The 18,535-nt window shown below is 49.6% G+C and overlaps 1 protein-coding gene across 1 annotated transcript in view; it reads left to right on the top strand.

Moving 5' to 3' along the window:
- VPS8 (VPS8 subunit of CORVET complex) overlaps positions 1–18,535 on the top strand; it is a 65,933-nt gene that overhangs the window by 44,866 nt on the left and 2,532 nt on the right. Inside the window, exons 38-43 of the mRNA XM_084212102.1 lie at positions 230–333; positions 1,379–1,457; positions 2,737–2,819; positions 8,473–8,553; positions 9,844–10,013; positions 10,576–10,744. Of these exons, the coding sequence (XP_084068228.1) occupies positions 230–333; positions 1,379–1,457; positions 2,737–2,819; positions 8,473–8,553; positions 9,844–10,013; positions 10,576–10,744 (686 nt within the window). The remainder of the gene's footprint in view (positions 1–229; positions 334–1,378; positions 1,458–2,736; positions 2,820–8,472; positions 8,554–9,843; positions 10,014–10,575; positions 10,745–18,535) is intronic.

Here is an 18,535-nt window from a genome sequence, read left to right as displayed (position 1 = left end):
TATTTGATTGAATGAAATGCTCTACTTGCCCAATTTATTGTGCTATTCAGGAAAAGTGCCAAAAATCAGAACTTGTCTTAATAATGTAGTTGCTGACAGTATTGAGCAGACTTGAGATGAACAGCATGATTTTATTTTGCAGAAGGATTGATAGTTAACTTATCTAATGGGAGTTAATTTGTCTAGTAGTTCTTATGATGGTAATTTGCTTTTCCCCCCTGACACTTAGGCTCAGCTGAACCCTCCTTGCTAGAAAATATTGAAGATACTTTGATGAAAACAATTGCTCTTTGCCAGAGGAATTCTCATAGTTTAGACCAGCAACAGCGAGAGGTAAGGTAGTCAAAAATGTGTCACCAGAATCAACCAAGGCCTCTGGGTCTCCTGAGGCTTTGCCTCAAATGGCTCTTGCTCTCCACATCCCCTGGGTACTGGGATGTCCAGGCAGTCACTGTGTGCCTCTCATTGTGGTCTCCCTGTGGAGCTTCAGGGTTTGGAGCCATGAAAGTGAAATCCTCATTCACGAGGGTGAAGCACAAAGCAAAGTTCAGGTCAGAGGGAGGAGGGGATGAGAGCATGGCCTTTCCCCCTTTCCAGCTCCGGATGGAAGCTGGGCACAAATGTCAGTCAGACACTGCAGAGGCACTGAGAGCTCTGAGCCAGCTTCCTGGTGCCACTAAGCTGCTGCTGCTGTCACTGTGGCTGCAGAGCTGTTCACAGCCCCTGAACTGAGTGTCAGCTCTGAGGGGGGAGGCAATGCAGCTGCCTTGAGCTCTTGCAGGGGGAGCTGCCTTTGCCTGTCCCCTCAGACTGAGGTTGTGTTTCCATTTTGCCCATGTCAGTGACACAAAGGCATCTTTAGTCCTAAGGTTCTGCATAATTTATGTAATTTCTGAACTCAGAACAGAGAATGTTGTTCCCATGCCCGAGGAGGTAGCGTGCCTGAAAGTCAAGAACTCAGATTTCTTCACAAGCACTGCCCAGTGTGAGAGGTGACCTTCTCCATTTCTTCCCTGTAATGGTGTCATTCTACAACAGACAGGAAGAGAATTTAGATGTCTCTTTCCATTTGGGATCCATTTGCTGTGCTACCCACTCTGTGAGCTGTCTCTACCCTGGAGAGTTTGCCTGTCACATGGGGAAGTAATTGAGGATTGAATAAAGCAAACACAGAGTGTTGTCACAATTCCAGTGAAGTGCTTTGCTCTGAGGGTGCTTTACCATGTTTCAGCTCTGTCCCACAGCAGTCATCAGAAATGCAGCTCTGTTCTCAGAATGTGGAAGTGAGTTTTGGCCAGTGGCCTCTGACATTGCTCACAGCTTGTTTTTAGCACTGCCCTGTTCTTACTGATTCTCTCCTCACATTCCATGATTCCAGGCCCTCTGGTTTCCCCTGCTTGAGGCCATGATGTCCCCACAGAAATCCTGTGGTTCATCACAGTGTCCACACTCTGAATGTGAGTACTTTGGCATTTGTGACCCCAAACAGTAAAAGCTGTGTGCTGTCTCTCCTCTGATGAATGAATAGAAATTGTTTTGCTACACTATTCCTAAATATTCTGCTCCCTGACTGACAGGAATTTGGGTTGGGTGTTTGGTAAGCTGCAGCTGTCAGGTGGATAGGGTTTTTTTTTGATGTATTTTGTCCTGTGTGGAAGAAGCAGCCTACCACAGGCTGTGCTAATAAGTTGGTTGCATTGAGGGTGGTCCCTGAAGGAGCCAAGGTACCCAGTGTGTACAAAGGCTCTGTAGGTTGCAGTCAGCACTTGGGGAGCTCCTGAGGTGATACACTGTCATTGTGCATGCCCAGCCCTTTTGTGCACCTCTGCCTGCACCTGTCTGCCATCTGTAAAATCAGTGGGACTTGGGTACACCAGCCAAATTCTCTACTCCACTTCTGAGTCGGCAGCACACCTTGAACAGCAGCCTCCTTTTGTGGGAGAGATAAGAGGAGCTAAAAAGGGGCTTAGATGCTTTGGTCTTGGCTCCTCAGCAGGGAAGGATGTGGAGCTGCTGGAGCAAGCCCAGAGGAGGCTCCAGGATGACCAGAGGGATGGAACAGCTCTGCTGTGAGGAAAGACTGAGGGAGTTGGGTTAGATGGGAGTTTGGGAAGGAGTTGTTCCCTGTGAGGGAGGTGAGGACCTGGCACAGGGTGCCCAGAGCAGCTGTGGCTGCCCCATCCCTGGAAGTGTCCAAGACCAGGCTGGGTGGGGCTTGGAGGAGCCTGAAGTAGTGGAATGTGTTCCCTGCCCATGGCAGGGGATGGGATGGATGAGCTTTAAGGTCCTTTCCAGCCCAAACTACTCTGGGGTTCTCTGAATAATGTCTTTTGCTCCATCCCAGACTCATGCTGAGAATCTAGCAACAAGTTTCATACAAAAATCAGTGCTGGGAAGTTTTAGAGTCTGTCGGCCATAACACAGACAAGGATCCAAACTGAAATTTGGTAGCAGTAGGAAAAGTGAATGGTGGTGTTAGTAAGTAAGTGAAAATGTGGGTGTTTACTGCAGGGGGTGTGGAAGGGAATGCAGAGATATTGTGGGATCAAAACCTTGTAAACACCCTTTATACTGCAAAAGCTGTGTGCTTAGTGCAGTACATGCAGGAGAAAAAACATAAAAGCTATTTTCAAACCAGAAACCATGACCTGAAATAAAGCTCTATCTGTAAGACTGATCTCTCTCTACTCCTGGAATCCTAATGAACTTCTGTGGCTGTTATGTTTGACATTCCAGCTTTGAAGAGTTTGACAATGCAAGTGCTGAACAACATGGCTGCATTTATTGCTCTGCCCTCAATTCTGCAGAGGATTCTCCAGGTGAGTTCCTGAAGGGAAGGAGCTTTCACCAAGCTGTGCCCCTGGGTTACTGGGAAAAGGTGTTCCCAGGTTGTTGGAGATGAGATCAGCTATTGTCTGATCAGTGTTTCACTAAAAGTTCTGTTGGTGAAATATAAGGTGTAAAAGCTGATAGAGTTACCTGGGGAGACGTGTGGGAGCACACAGACCTGTGAGAAGGTAATTGAAGTAATTCCTGCAAACCAAATAAAATAGTACCTCAAAGGTTGCAGTTACTTGGAACTGAAACTTGGCAGGTTCAAGGGCAAAGCCACAATGAATTTCCCAAAACTTGGCACTAAATTTGTTGAAAACCTTTTAGTGAAAGCTCTGGGATGGAAGTTGTGAAGACACTACAGCAAAGTGTATAGGCTTTGCAGAAAGATCATAATTGGGCCCAAAATATTATTGGTGGTGCAGTATTATTTTAGAGATGCAGTTAGTGATTAGCAGACTTGCAGAAGAGCTGATTTTAAGCAGAACCTGGGGTTGAGTGATCACAGGCAACTTCAAATTGTTAATTTGCAAAACAGATGAAAGCTGATGTTGGGATTTAAAAATAAACCTTGAGAAATGCAGAAAAGGAATTAGAAGAATTGTCTGTGTTGTGGAGTGGAATGATTGAAGGGTTGAGACAGTGTTGAAACACTGTTCAGGGTTTCTGTTCCAGGTGAGAGAGGAAAAGGACTTACAGCTTCACAGGGTGCACACACACCTCTAGCAATCTCTTGGTTTCATCTTAATATTACTCACAGTCTTGGATTTTGAACAAACTCCTAAGATAGCAAAGCATGTTACAAGAGAGTGGATAAAAAGTGTGTTCAAATGAGATGTGGTTTTATCAAAGGAAGTGTCAGGGGAACCTAATGGCTCTTCAATAACTTACTTAGTCTACTTTTAGCTGAGGTTTTGGTATAATTTCCTGTTGGGCCTTGTTTGATGTTTAATGTAGGCAGGAAAGGATGGAGAAGCTGTAAGTGAATGGGAGGCTGCCAGGGAGGGGAGGCTTCCCTGCTTGTGCTGCAAACTGCCAGGATAGGGTGGGAGTCAAAGCAGTGACCACACTGATAACACATCTGGGAGGTGTGACAGTGTGGAGGAAGATCCTCTTCTCCTTTGGGATGAAGGGAGAGTCTTGTTGATGGCAATCTTCACATATTTCATTCTGTTTCTGTTCTGATGGACTCTTCTAGCAGCAATAGAAAATCCTTCTCCAGGGGCTGGCACTGATGTCCTGGAGGCAGCAGGGGAGGGAAATGTTTTTGTGTGTTGTAGAGGGAAGGGGTTGGTGTGATGGCTCAGCTGGGGAGGCTGAGGGGATGCTTCATCAGGTGAGGTGCTCTACTGAGGACAAAAATGGCTCAGGCAGCATGTGCAGCTCTGGTCACTGGGTTTGGAGGCAGGGGGGGACTGCTCCTGCTCATTCCACCTCCCTGGACAGCCTGACAAATTCAGTCTGACTAAAGAGAGATTTGGAAAGGCAGGTTTTCTTAACAACTAGAGCAAAAAGTGAAGACTTCTTAAAATGCAGAGAAAAGTACTGAATTCCAGGTAAAGAACATTAGTATCAGAAGTTCATAAAATGGGGCAGTAGTTGGTACCTTATAGTTGAAAAACAGGTGTAGGAAAAATAACACCATAAAGATCAAGAAAAGATTCTAGGGAAGGGGAGATGGTGTTGATGTAAATGATCTCTAAGTTGACTTTGCCTCTTTAACACTTAACTTTTCTATAGATTTCACTCACACCTCGGAAGATTTTAACCTCTGAAGCTCACTTAAACCTCTCCCAACTTCTTATTCTCCTCATTAGGAGATGGCTCTTCTGAGAGCTTGCCTGTGCTGAGTCTCACCAGTCTGCTGCCTTCAGTGCTTGGCACCTCCTGTGGGGACAGTGTCCTTTGTTTCAAGACAAACCCTTCATTGAACCCTGTGCCCTCATCCTGAACCCCCACATTTCCATTCACTCTGCCTTACCACCAGCCCTTTTTCCTGGGTTCCTGGCACTGCCCTGCTCCAGCTCACTGTTGCCTATGGGTTTGTGGCTGTGTTTTGTTAAACTCTTGCTCAAGGGTGCCTGTGGGAGTTTTCTGTGAAGTTTATTTGGATGCACAGCTTGGCCCTGGGGAGAAGATTGCTTTGAGTCCAGCTGGGAAGCTGGTGTCAGGATGGTGATGAGCAGGTCTTATTCTGTTGCCTTGTCATGAGTGCCCAGCTCCAATGTTCAGGCATTCTGACCCCTGGCTCTGCTGGGGATCAGGAAGGAAACTCCCTTGGAGCCAGGCAGCAGAGAGCACTGGAGTTTTTACCTTCCGGTCATCTGCTTCCTTGGCATATCTGGGAATGCCATTTAAGTGTCCTGCAGGGAAGAATCACAACATGGTGCTTTCCCAGACAGGAAGATCCCTGTTTTGTTAGCCCTGGCTGGGCAGAGCTGTGTAGTTGCCCTTTGAAGCCATGCAAAATTCTAAACCCTGGTGCCAAACCCTCTGCCTTGGCTCTGAGCTCTGTGCAGGGCCCTTAGGTGTGCTACTGATGTCCCACCTTAACTGAGACCACAAGGAAATATTGAAACCAGCCTTTCTGGGCCCTGGGGTGCATACAGCCTTTCCCAAGCCCTCCAAACACTTTGGTGAAATGCAGAATTACAAGTGGTGCTTGTCTGACAGGCCCTTTCAAATGCTGTTTCAGCAGAGCTCAAGGTGTGTGACAGGGCATATACATGCTGGAACTGCAGGCTGGGAGGTGGCACAGCTGCCCAGGAATTCACTGGGGGTTTTGTGGGAAGGTGGATAACATCAGTAAACTGAGGTAGATTATCTTGCCTCTCTGAAAAGGAATTAAAATATTCCAATTTTAGCAGACTGTTTTTCTTCCTCTTCTGGGCTTAACTGCTTACAGATTATGCAAATGTTTGCTTTGCAACCAAAGTCTTTGGCCAGAGGGCACCTTGCAAGGGCTGGGGCCAGACCTGCAGCTTCCCAGAGAGGACACAGGCTTCTGGCACCTGCCTGTCCCTGCACCTGGGCTCAGTGTTATCAAACTGAAGGCATGTGAAATAACAATTGATAGATTTGCTCCTGCTCATCCTTTATGGTGGTGGGGAGTGACTTATTAACTGGGAAGTCTGAACCAACTGCATTAGGAGAGATACCAGGGGAATCCTCTTGAGCATTAAGAAAAATTCCATGTTATTAAGGATGTGAGTGCTCTCTGAAGAGGGCTGAGAGGTTGAGTGTTAATTCCCTTACAAAGCTGTAATCCTTCATGAATGTTTTGTAAACAGATGCAGCTGATGTCTCCTACAAAATGGAGAACTGGAGAAGCCAGAAATGTAAAAGCTACCCCAAAGAGGGGAGGGAATGATTTCTAAAAGCTGTTCCAGAGTGGAAGCAGAAGGAGTGAGAAAGCTTCTCCTTATATTTTTTCCACTCCTGCTTAGGGCTTTGGCTGTTTTTTCTTCCTAGTTTGGGAGATCAGCACTGGGATTAGCTGTGTGTGGAGTGGTTGCTCTGGGCCCTCGCAGAGGGGAGAAGCTGGAGTGAATGTGTTTGCAGAGTGCATTTATTAGCACTGGTAGCAAAGCAAGTGCTATTTCCTGGACCCAGGAAGAAATGGGAAATGGAAGAGACAGAGGTGGCTGAAAGGGCTGCCTGAGCCCCTCTGGGCTCTGTGTGGAGCCCTGCCAGCTCTTCCCATCTGTTTGGTGGTGGCAGCCCAGGGCAGCCAGTTTGGCTCTGTGTCCTTGTGCTGATGCCATGCAGGCTGCTGGCATCTGTTCCTGGGTGGTGCAGTGCCTGTTCCCCTGCATGGGATGGCACATCCATGTCTGGAGTATGCCTGAATTCCAACCCAAGGCCAGTTTTATAAGGTGGAATTAATGAAAGATATTCCTCCATAAAACTAATTGATCCCACGAGGCTTTTGTGGCTGGGAGTTCTGTGGGGTCTGGAGCTGCAATTTAGCAGCATTGGAACTGTCTGGAGGAGTGACCTGGGAGCCGTGGCTGTGACCTGGGAGCCATTGGATGGCTCCAGCAGGGAGTGCCCATGGACTCACTGCTGCCACTGGGCTGCCAGACTCAGGGTGAGGCTTGGCCAGACCATGGGCCTCCTCTGGAAAGAAGAAAGTCCATTTTCTTCCCAGCTGCCTTTATTTTTAAAGATCATCAAGCATGACTTGAGGAAAAGACAGCAACTGAAAGCCCTCAGACTTGTGTTCTCCCTCTGCAAAGCTGCAGGTGGGTCTTTATTCTCCCTCTTCTTCACATCTCTTCTGCTCTGTGTCCAGACAGGAAACAAATAGTTTTGAAAATCTCCACTTGTAGCTTAGGAAGTTTGAGATGCTGTATGGAAATTGTGGGATTGGGACAGTTTGTGAGTGACCTGTTGGCCATGTACTTGAGGGCTTTAGAAGAGGAGCTGCTGGCTGCCTGCCTAACTGCTCTGTGCTCTGGGTCACATTCCTGCTCTCTGGAAATGCCACTGCCTCCATGATCCCTCCAGTGCAATGCACTCAGTGCAATGCACTTCTGTGCTGTGCTGTTCACCCAGCAGAAAAGGAGCCTGTGCAGCACATCCAGCTCCTCATGCTCCAAATCCACAGCTGGTTTGGACCCAGTGCTGTTCCTGAGGGCTGCTTTTATTTAGGTTTGACCATTGGTGTTTCTGCCTGTCACACTGCCCATGAGGGCTGTTGTTCAAGAGTTCCTTGACTTGCTTGCTGTTCTGTCTTGCAGTGTAGCTCCCATGCTGCCTTAGTTGTCTTTGTCACCTGGCTTTGTCACTCCCAATTCTTCTTGCCCAGTCCCAGCATGGAATCAGCCTTGCTCCTACTCCTTCTCTCATTCATCTTACCCAGAGCTTGTTTATCCCGCTGCTGTTCCTGTTTCCGTTGTGTCCCCACCATTTTTCTACTCCCTGGGTTAGTTTCCTTTCCACATCTTGCTGTTCTGTTTTTGCCAATGTCCTGCCCCTTCCAGCAGACAGCCTCTCTCAGCTTCCTGCACAAAGTGATGCTTCAGGGGGTGCCAGGCTGGGTGTGCAGGGCTGTTTGGGCTGGAGGAAGGGGGCATGCACAGGCTGATGGCCTGTACCACGGCCCTGTGCTTGTGCTGCTGGGATATGGCAGTGAAGCTGCTCAGGGCATGTGGAAATCAGCCCTGCAGCACCAGGAGAGCCCCAGGGCCCTGTTCCCCTGCCAGCTGGGCTGTGGGCTCAGCAGTGACTGGGGTGTGCTCTTCCAGCCTGCAGATCAGGGGTCTGGGGCATGGGGCACCCCTGGCTGGGCAAGAGCATGGGGCAGTGGGGGGCTGGGAGCTGGCTGGCCATGCTGTTCCCTTCAGTATTCCTCAAATGTACTCTGCAGTCGGCTCCTGCAGCTCCTGAATGGAGTTTCCAGTTTTTACCCAGGCACACTAATTTACAGTGATGTTGTTATCTACTGAGTTTTGCTAATTCCTGATTTTTCCCATCAGTGTGTGGGATCATTCTGCTGTCCCTGTGTATGTGCAGTATATGTAACTCTGCAGTCATAGCTTCCTTTGCAGTTCCAATCCAGAGGGAAAAAAAAACCTAAGAAGAATCAGAATGGTCATATCCTGTGATTCAACTGCAGCTTTGCATTTCTTCATACAGGATCCAGTTTATGGAAAAGGGAAACTTGGAGAAATTCAAGGGCTTGTCCTGGGAATGCTGGACACTTTTAACTATGAACAAGTAAGTTGCCTGTGTTTTTGTTCTCTCCACCACTGCATGCAGCATCATTTTGGCTGCCTGGCCTACTGCTCTCTCTTTCTTATTTGTCATTTCTGTCTGCAGGGCAAAGTCAATGGGCATGTGAGTGAATTCTGTGTGGTTGGGGGATGGGATAGGAGTTTGGTTTGCTCACAGATTGCAAGTGAAGGGACTGACAGGTACATGGTGAACACCTCTGCAGCTCAGTTCTGTGTTAAATGTACCAGAAGGATAAACATCTGCTTTTTCTCCAGCTCATCCTGCAGTTAGGGATTCAAAGGCACAAACCGGATATGTTTTGTCTTTCTATGCAGTTTTAAATAACAGGTTTTTAAAATAGACTGGTTTTACACTTCCAAGTGATAATGCTGCACTTCCTTTGTGTCCTGGTGAGATTTCCTCTTCATCTCAGTCCAGTCCCAAATCCCAGGCAGTCTCCACACTTGAGCAGTTTTCTGAAACTGCTTTCCCCCTAAACAGGATGCACAGTGTTCCTCCAAGCCCCTCTCCTGCCTCACGTGGCAGAGCCATCCCAGCTCCGCTCAGGGCACCAGCAGCCAGTGCACAAACACAGTGGGAAATTGCTTTGCTGTGCAGGCTGAACCTTTATCTGGGTTTGGGTTCTTGCAGAAGGCCTGGGCAGCCCCTGTCCCTGCCTGGCAGCTCTGGGACAGGCTGTGTGCCCAGCTGGGATCCTGTGGTGCTGCCTTGTGCAGCTGCTGCTGTGGAGCAGGGATGAATCAGAGAGCAGAGCCCCTGTGCCTGAGAGAAACTTGCTGCTGGAAGCTCTGGGTGGTTCTTTGGGCTCTTTGAAAATGAGCATCCATTGGGAAGGACAAGCAGATGAGCAGTTCAGGGGTTTTTTTTTAAAGACTTTAATTGCCATAGTGCGTTTGGGCTTTGATTTTTATTAGCACATTTCTCCTAAAATGGGGATATAAGCAGTAGCTTGCCGGGTAGAAAGGAAAAAAAAGGAGGTTTGATGTGGAAGATGACAAAATGAGCCTGCCATGCCTCTGTTAATGCTCTTGGGCAAAAGTCAATACAGGACTTGTCTATTTGAGAGTGCAGAGGAATTGCTCCATTAACGTGGGATGAAAGGATAAGTGTTTTGAGGTCAGGGGATAGAAAGCATCGAAGAAATGATTTTATTGGGTTGTTTCTGCTCTTAGTGAGCTGCTAAGCAGCTTGTTCTGAAGAACTGGCTGGCAGGGAGTTTCTGCAGTCTGGAGGTGACAGACTGACCTTCTCTCTGTGTTGTCTTCCACACAGACCCTGCTAGAGACAACCACGAGCCTTTTAAACCACGATCTCCACTGGTCCCTGTGTAACCTGAGAGCCTCTGTCACCAGAGGCCTTACCCCAAAGCAGGATTACTGCTGCATCTGTCTCCAGCAGTACAAAAGGAGGCAAGAAACTGCTGATGAAATCATTGTTTTCAGGTAAAGTTAAGGGTTGGGGTTGCAGCTGTGATGGTCTTAATAGTTTTAAAAGGGAAAACAAATTCTACTGGCTGGTTTGCCTGAGTAACGCTCTGTATTCCTGGGAGCACACCTCCCTGCTGCCTTGCACTGTGAGAGGCTGGCTAATCATACCCATCAGAGGCTGCTTTGCATGCAGCCAGCTCTGCCAGGCCCAGGAGCTGGCTGTCAGTTTTCTGTCCCCTCTCCCAGCACTGTGCTTTGGGCACTGCAGCATCCTGGGCTCGTTTGTGTATTTGTGCACCTGGGACCTGCCACAGCCCTGGCATCTCCCATGTGCTGTCTGTGCCCAGGTGTCTGTAAAATAAGGTGAAATCACTGTTACCTTGGTGTTACAGTCTGTAGCTGTATCAGCAAATGGGCAGCCAGTGTTGACTCTGTGAGTCTGGAGATCAGCAGGAGGCTGAGGATTCCCTGCTGATTCCCAGACACAGCCTTTGCCCACTGGGCAGCCCCTTGCCCTCCACTGTGCAGGGCTCAGGAGGCGCTGCCTGTGCCCAGCACTGACTCGCTCTCTTCCCAGCTGTGGCCACTTGTACCACTCGCTGTGCCTGCTGAGTAAGGAGTGTGGGGTGGTCACCAAGGGCCTCATGAGGTGGATGTGCTACAAATGCAACTCCAGCAACAAGGGAGGGAAGCTGAGTGAGAACTTCTCAGAGCTGAAGAAAGGGACTGCAGCATCCCTGGCGCAGGTAAGTTTTGTGAGGAGGTTTCTTGTCAGGTAAACTCTTGTCATCACTTTGTCTGTCTGGGCTTCCAAGCAAGACTCTGATCAGTACCTGTCAAACACTCTCAGCAGCTAGCTGGTGACTTTTCTGAATGCCAGTTTATTTTGGTAGGGGTACAACTCTGGAAGTCAAGGAAATTTGTTCATCCAGAAGGTCTAGGAGCTGGTGTGAGGGACAGCTGAATGCTTGCAGCTGGCTGTGGGGACAATTCCTGTCAAATTATGTTTAGATGTGTTTTATATAAATCTTAGATTGAAAGCTGGCATGTTCCTTGTGGCTGGATTGTGGAGCCTCTGTTCCACCTTCCTAGCAGATAATCTGGCTCTGGATAAAAGGTCTGGGATTGATTTGAGCCACTAAGTGCTTGCACTATATTTTAAGAAGCTTGAGTGTAACCAAGATTGATGCAGCTGGATTTGGGTGAGAGAACAGAGAATTAATTTGTATTTATTGTCAGTATTTGTGCACTGAAAGTTTCATCATTCCTAATTCAAACTGAAGTACAGACTCAAATGTGCATGGAGCTGTCTTTTTCCTGGGCTGGTGCTGTGGATGGTAAGCCCCCATGGCAGGTGGTTTGTTGGCTTCTCTTAAGGGATGTTGCATGTGGGCAGCTGAGCTCTGCTGCTCCACCTTCCAGTGGCCCCTGGGTGAGGGTTTGTTCCCAAGTGCCTCAGGGTACTTTGTGAATGTCACTGTATGGATGTGCACATGTCCTGGAACCAAAATAATTCAGTCTTGGAGTATGTTTTTATAGTAGTACTTTGCTTTTGTTGGAGCAGATGATTTCAATTCTTGCCAAACTCATCCCGATCAAAAGCTGGCTAAGGGCCTGAGTCAGCTGCTGTACTCACAGGAGAGGCTTCCTGCTTGGGGGAGACGTGGGGAAAGGGAATCTTGCAGGCCTATGTGGAGCACCAGGCAGTCTCTGCAGTCAGGCTGTGTTAGTCTTTGATTAGTGACAGCAGCAAAGCTTTCCCAGGCACTTGGAAATGGAGTGTGGTCCAACCAGGCTGAGCAGTGTGTGTGTCCTGTCCTGTCCTGCTACAGTGGGATGTGGGCACTGCATCTAAGGCTGGGGAAGTTCAGCAGCCCCACGTCTCACCCTCTGCACTCCTGCCCCAAAGGAGTGAGCATAAATGGGGGTGACAGGCTGGGGTGTAGTTTAAAAACTAAAAGCAGAATTAACTACTAAATCTGCATTCAGTGTTCGAGTGGCTGACACTTGATTGCAGTGCTTTATAATTGGGTTATCCCTGGCTTTCTCTAGGGCAGTCAGTCAGGGAGCCCCTGTGGCTCCCCTTTGACATCAGTCTGACTTACCCTGTAGAGAAAGAAGGGGAAATGCTCCACATGCCATGGCAGAGATTGGGTAAGGAGGAGAAGATGCTTCCTTTTATTTAACTGATGAAAGTGAAGGGTTGGCTGGGGCTCAGGGCCTGAAGGGAGATGTGGAGAGACTGGGTGGGGAAGAGGACTTAGAGCATGGATCATGTAGTGCTAGCTGGAGAGTGTCCATCCCAGGCCATCCCAGTGCAGGATGGTGCCCTGCTGCTGCTGCTTCCCTGCTGCTGGCACGTGCTCTTGGCAAGGAAGTCATGGCTTCCTGCTGCACACACACAGCCTGGCCTAGCAGAGCTTGGGCTGGGTTCAGCAGAGCCCCAGCACTGCTCAGGCCCCCAGCTCCTCCTCCCTGTGTCCCAGATCCTCTCCAAGTCTGGGATGTTCCTCTCATACCCAAATTACAGTATTAAACTGTTGTACTCACATGTGAGATCAGACTGTTATGCAGTCACATCTTAAGTCACATTTAGGCTTGGCAATGGAGTGGAGAATCTCCAGCTCCTGCAGAAAATCTGTTTGCTGAACAATCACTGCTCAGCAGCATTAATTAACTCTGGGAGATAAGGATTCCTGTGACCTGACCTGGGCTGAGTTACAGAGTAGATTTTCTGTGCTGGGGCAATGCTGAGAATGCAAACTGGGGAAGATGGGTCTTCTCTGTGTCCTCTCTTGACTCTGTTGGCCCCAGTCAGACCCAGAGCTCTGGGCTGGACAACTGCTCTGGCTCCACAGCTGGTGTTTGTGAGCAGGAAATCCTGTGCAAGGTCCTGCTAACAGCATTGTGTTTCCAGCCCTGCCCTCCTGAGAGTCAGATCTCCCAGGCCCTTCTGCACAGAGATCTGTGGGGAGGCTGTTTCCCTGTAGCCCCTTTGAAGACCCTGCAAGCTTAGTTCCTCTCTTGGCAAAATCTAATATGGTGATCTTCAGCTGAGGTATTTATTTTCTTAGAAGCCTTGAATTTGGAGTAGAGTCATACTGAGAAATGCCACTGAGCATCTGGAGTGCATTTCACAGCACTAATTCTGCCCTGCCCAGGCAAAGGCTGTCAGTTTGAATCGCGCAGTGTGGCTGAGATGTGCATGTGAAACGACAGCCCAGCAGACAGGGCTTCCTCTGCCCCTGTGCTCTGTGTGTGATGCTGGGGCCAGTCCCTGGAACTGGGGAGGTGGAGAGGTGCCACAAGCCAGCACTGACCCATGATGGGATCAGTGACAGCGAGGGTTTAAGTGAAACCTGGCTGGGATGAGGGCTTGGCACGCTCTGCCCCAGCCAAGGGGAGCAGAAAGAAGGGCACAGGAGATTTTCTTTTCCTCTGGTTTGTGCTTTCTGTGTTACCCCTGAGCCTCACTGTTTCGCAAGGGTAATCCTCTGGGGCTGGATGGTATCTACCCTGCTCTCCCTACCTTGGAGCATCCCCTAAATGAGAGTTAAAAGAAATGGGAGCTTGTTTTCATGGTGGGGTCCTAATCCACTTGCAGAGCTGTGTGTTTGTTGTGGTGTGTGTGGGGGATGAGGGCTCAGCAGCTGGGCCACTGCCCGAATACCTGCAGGAAAGGCTCTGGGTATCTCACTACTGATTCCCAAAACTCATTTGCCTCATTTCAGTGAGCAAATGTTCTGCATTTATTCTGCCAGCTTATGCACTGGGGATCAGGGAGAGGAAGAGTCTTGGCTGCTGGGCCATAAGCCCTGCCATGAACCCCTGAGCTGCCATGCTCTGGTTATTCCGTGGCCGAGCAGTTCTGAGCGTGCTGCTGTTGGAGCTGTCCAGATGGCAGATATGTTTTATTCAGGAGTTTAATCCTGTCAAGTCACGCCAGGATGGACAATGGACTTGATCCATAGTTAATCCAGTTTGTCAGGCTCTACCTTTGGGCTCTGTCCTGCAGTTTTCCCATGTCCCTCCCTATGACAGCCTTCTGGAGCCTGTGAACAATTCCCACGTGTGAGGGGCTGGTACCACATCCCTCCTGTGACCCTAAAGGTCCCTCTGCACCATGTGCTTTCTCTTGGGCGGTAGTGAAGGTTTAGGTTGAGTTTTTTCACCAAAATTTACTTTGGAGTTTGACAGATGTTACAAGACCTGCATCCATCAGGAGACAGAGCCGGTGTTACTGTTTTCAGGGTAACAGTTATTCATTTGTAATAACTTGTAATCAGTTATTCACTTGTCTCCAGCAATACAAAAAACTTCCAAGGGGTTTGTAACTTTGAAACTATCCAGATGTGATCCCCCAGTAACACCATAGAGATAATTAATGTTTTACACAGTTACAGGAATGGACATCATCTCCTCTGTGGAGAATGTTCCCATGTACAAATTGACTGAACAAATATCCAGTTCTTTGGCTTTGGAGGTGGATTCCTTCACTTCAGCAGTGCACAGGAAATCCATGTGGGGAAGGAACTGGAGACACAGAACATCTCTGATTGCTTGTAATGGGAACAAAAGTGATCTAGTAAGAAGAATACTGAGTGCAGGTGTCTTCATGAGCAGGTAGAGAGGATTGGCACCAGAGGTAAAAACTGCAAACAATAAAAATTGAAAAAGACTGAATTGAAAACCAAAATTATTCTGTAACAGCTTTTAAGTCAAAATTGACTGTTTTCTTGAGCTTCTCATGCTGGGGAGTTGGGTGAGTTTTGTTGTTTTGTGGGGTTTTTTTGAGAAATATCAGAGTGAATTGTAATTGTGTCCCCTGGCCTTGCTTCAGAGCAGTCTGCAGCCTAGCAGAATGTTCCTTCCACTGCCTGCAGTCCAAAGTCTGGCACTGTGGGGTCTGTGAGACACTGACAGGGGGCAGGGAGAGCTGATCCCAAACTGCCTGGAGCCAGGAGCAGTGAGACCAGGATTACCTGGGGGAAGGGTCATGGCCTGGTTAAGAGCAAAGATGGCAAAAATTGCAGTGGGGAATCTCAGCTTGACTTTACATCTCAATTTCTAAGAAACTATTCCTACAGTCTGATGAAAATTTCCTCCCTTTTAATAAAACCTTCCAGTCTGAGAGGATGTGTAGACCAGACTCATTGAAATGCAATGGCAGCTGCTGAGCTGCAGCAACCTGTGGATGTTCCCATCAACTGCAGCAGTCCCTGTTGGCAGTGGTTCTGTGAGCTGAGCTGGTGCCCCACAGCCCAGGGTGTGTCCATCAGGATCCAGCTCAGCACCAGGGGAGGGCAGGAGGTCACTATGCCTCCACAGAGGGGCTGGGAGCAGGGACATGTCCCAGGGGAGCTGTTCCTCAGGCTGGGCTGGTTGCTGCTGCAAGGGGGATGGCTGTTCCCCTCTGTGATTCCAGGCTGAGAAATAACCAACTGGCCCAAGGCTGAGGGTGCAGCTGAAAATGGGGAGTGAAATAAAGGCAAGGCAAGGCTTTGGCTGTTTGTAGTCCCTTGATGGGAGGGTAGGAGAGGGACTGTGCCAGTGCTGATGGCTGTAGCCCAGGGTGCAGGAGCTGTTCTGGATGGTGCCTTTCAGGAAAGCAGGGGTGCATCAGTGTCTGGTAAATCCCAACAGTGGGAAGCTGCAGCTCCCATGACCCCCTTGCAGCCCCTGGCACAAGGAGAACAATGTTGTGTGCTCTGTGTGTGACTTGGACAGTTGCAGCTGAGCTCCTGGGGCCAGAGCTGGGCTGGGCATGTTCTGAACCTCCTGGATACACAGCAGTGCCAGGCTGCTCCCAGGGGTGAGGAGGGATGAAGGAGACAGGAAACAGAGGTGTTCCCATGGGTTTTCTGTAGGGTTTGGGGTCACATTACCCATTAGCCTCAGGGGAGGTGACTAACCCTTACACCAAGTAGGATTTCTTCCCTCTTGTGTGTCTTTTGCACAGGACTTGAGGGAATGGCTGGAGCTTTGTCAGGGTGGGGTTAGGCTGGATATCAGGGTAAGGTTCTTCCCCAGAGGGTGATGGGGCACTGAGCAGTTCAACAGCCTCTTGGCTCATCTCTAGAAAAGGAATTCTCTGCGTGGAGCCTCTGAATTCTCAGGTGCTGAGCTCAGCCCAAGCACAGGCCTGTTGGGTGCCATCTTTCACATTTAATCCATGGGCTGCCATGCCTCCCTCAGAGCCTGCTGGAGGAGAAATGAACCCCCTGTCTGCTGGGCCATGGTGTCCAGGGAGGATGTGGGCAGTTGTGTTTGTCTGATTAACTCTGAGCAGTGATATTGCTCCTTTGGCTGAAGGCATCAGTAGAAGTTCAAGGGAATATCCCAGCAGGACCTGGTGTAGGCAGGAGCAGCTGCCCAGAGCCTGAGTGGGAGCACAGGATTGTGCCTGTGTGCTCCCTGTCTAACACAGACAGTGCCCTCCTCTCCTGTCTCTGCAGTCTCACGTGGCTGCAGCAGTGACTGTCAGAGCACAAACAGACCTGTGCTCTCCCAGGCCCTGAGTGGGAGGTTTGCTCCTCAAGCTCAGCTGGAAACAAGAGACATCTGCCTTTCCCCTGGTGCTGCCAGGGCTGTGTGACAGCCTGCCCATGCTGGGGAGGCTGCTCTGCCCTGGGCACTTGTGGCTGTTGGCTGCCTCTGACAGGGAGCAGGCAGGGCTCACCTGCTGCCAAGCACTGCCCCCCCCAGGCACAGCTGGGGTTCTGGAGCTCTGGGACTGTCCCAGGGCAGGTGTGCCCAGGACACTCCAGGCTGTTCCCTGTGCAGCCATGGGCTGAAGTCTCTGCCCGTCCCAGTGTCCCTGGGCAGGGGCCCTGCAGAGCTCAGCAGCAGCAGCAGAACACTGCTGTTCTCAGAGGGGTGTCCTGAGGTTTCCCTGAAGTTCCTTAAGAGCTCTGTAATGCCATTGTCATTGCAGTGACTTTGGGTCACAGCCTGCCTTGCTCTCTCTTTGGTTGGTCATTCTGGGTTCCTGGGAGTACCCTAAAAGCAGCAGTGCCTTATCTGACAGAAGAGAGGCAGATCTCCTTAGTTTAACATGAATTGGCTGGGTTTTCATTACAGCCCTGAATTTGGGTACCTGTTTGTAAGGCTGATGAGCCATGGTGAAGCAGGGGAGGAGGGCCAAGGGTGGGCTTGGTGTCCATTGCCTGTGGGCTCAGCTCTGTAAATGGAATGGGGAGGGGGGGGGGTGTTGCCTTTGTTCCTTAGAATCCCAAAACCTTCCCCAGGACTTCTGGCTGCATCTCTCTGTGTTAAGGGAGCAGCCCTGGGGCAGTGGGATGCTCTGAAGCTCTAACTGATGCAGCAATACCTTGTGTGGAAGGAATGGCTGAGGGGCAGCTCTGGGATGGGTCTCTTGGTGTGACTATGGACGGTGCCTCCGCTCAAACTGTCGGAATCTGCTTTGCTTAAGCACTGGCTGCTGATGGAATTTGCAGCTGTTAAATTAAAGATAATTGCAAGCTTGGGAGGGCTGTGTGGTGACTACCAGAGGGGGTGGAATACATGCAAGAGAAACATGCAAGAGAGATTAGCATTAGTGGTGGGATCTGGGAGAGCTGGGGAATGAAAAAAGCCTTTTCCCTTCCTCCTGGCACAGATCCTCAGGAGATGAATTGCCTCTCTGGGGTTCTGTGTCTTGTCTGAGGCCTTTCCCGGGGGGTGTGGGGATGTGGCTGGAAACGGGCTGGAGGTGCTGAAGGGTCCATCTCAGAGGAGGCCAGCCCTGGAGACAGAGGCTGTGCTGTGGGGTGAGCCCAGCACCTTCCACTGACACCCGAGTGCTGCTGCTGGGCCCAGGAGCCTCCCGTGGCTCCTGAAGTGAAACATGCCTTTAGTGACACGGTTAAAAAGGAAAAGGCCTGACAGCAGTTGTTTCCATGACAACAGAAAGAATTGCCTGCAATATTTCAGCTCATCAGCCTGGGAACAGCCTGATTGATAGTTATGTACATGTGGTAGGGAGAGAGCAGGAGAGGGGTGAGGCCAATTATATTGCATTTTCCTTGTCCTTGAATGCTTGTGGCCACAGCAACTGTGGAGGGCAGTTTTTCCTTGCTTTTTGTGTTTTCCAAGTGAGGATGAGCTGCGTGTCCCTGGGAAGCACTGGTGCAACCTGCTGGCTGTGAGTCCCTGACCTTCCCTGTCCCAGGCTCAAAGCCTCTGCCAGGTGTGCAGGGAATGGGGGAATCTGGCTCCCTGACTGGCAAATAGTTATTTACACCACAGAGAGTATCCTGGAGGAGAAGGAGAGATCTTGGCAAATGTTTCCAGCATAAGTGATCTGCACTTGGGACATGCCTCTCTTCCCAGACTAATGATCAAAGGCAAGACATGGGGGTTTTGGGATGGTCTCAGAACTATCCAGGCTTCAGGAAACCCATGGGGGGCTCAGTGCATCTTCCATTGCCAAAGAGCTTAAAATCAATGCAGCTTCAGTCAGTACCCAGTGGCAGGATTGTAGCATTTTTGGTTAGTAGCCCCTGGAAGATGTGTTTTGGAGAAGATATTTGAATGTT

This window comes from Fringilla coelebs (genome assembly GCF_963513975.1).
Source record: "Fringilla coelebs genome assembly, chromosome: 10".
In the NCBI taxonomy this organism is placed as follows: domain Eukaryota; kingdom Metazoa; phylum Chordata; class Aves; order Passeriformes; family Fringillidae; genus Fringilla; species Fringilla coelebs.
Note: the sequence above shows the minus strand (reverse complement) of the source record. Positions and strands in the feature narration are given on the sequence as shown.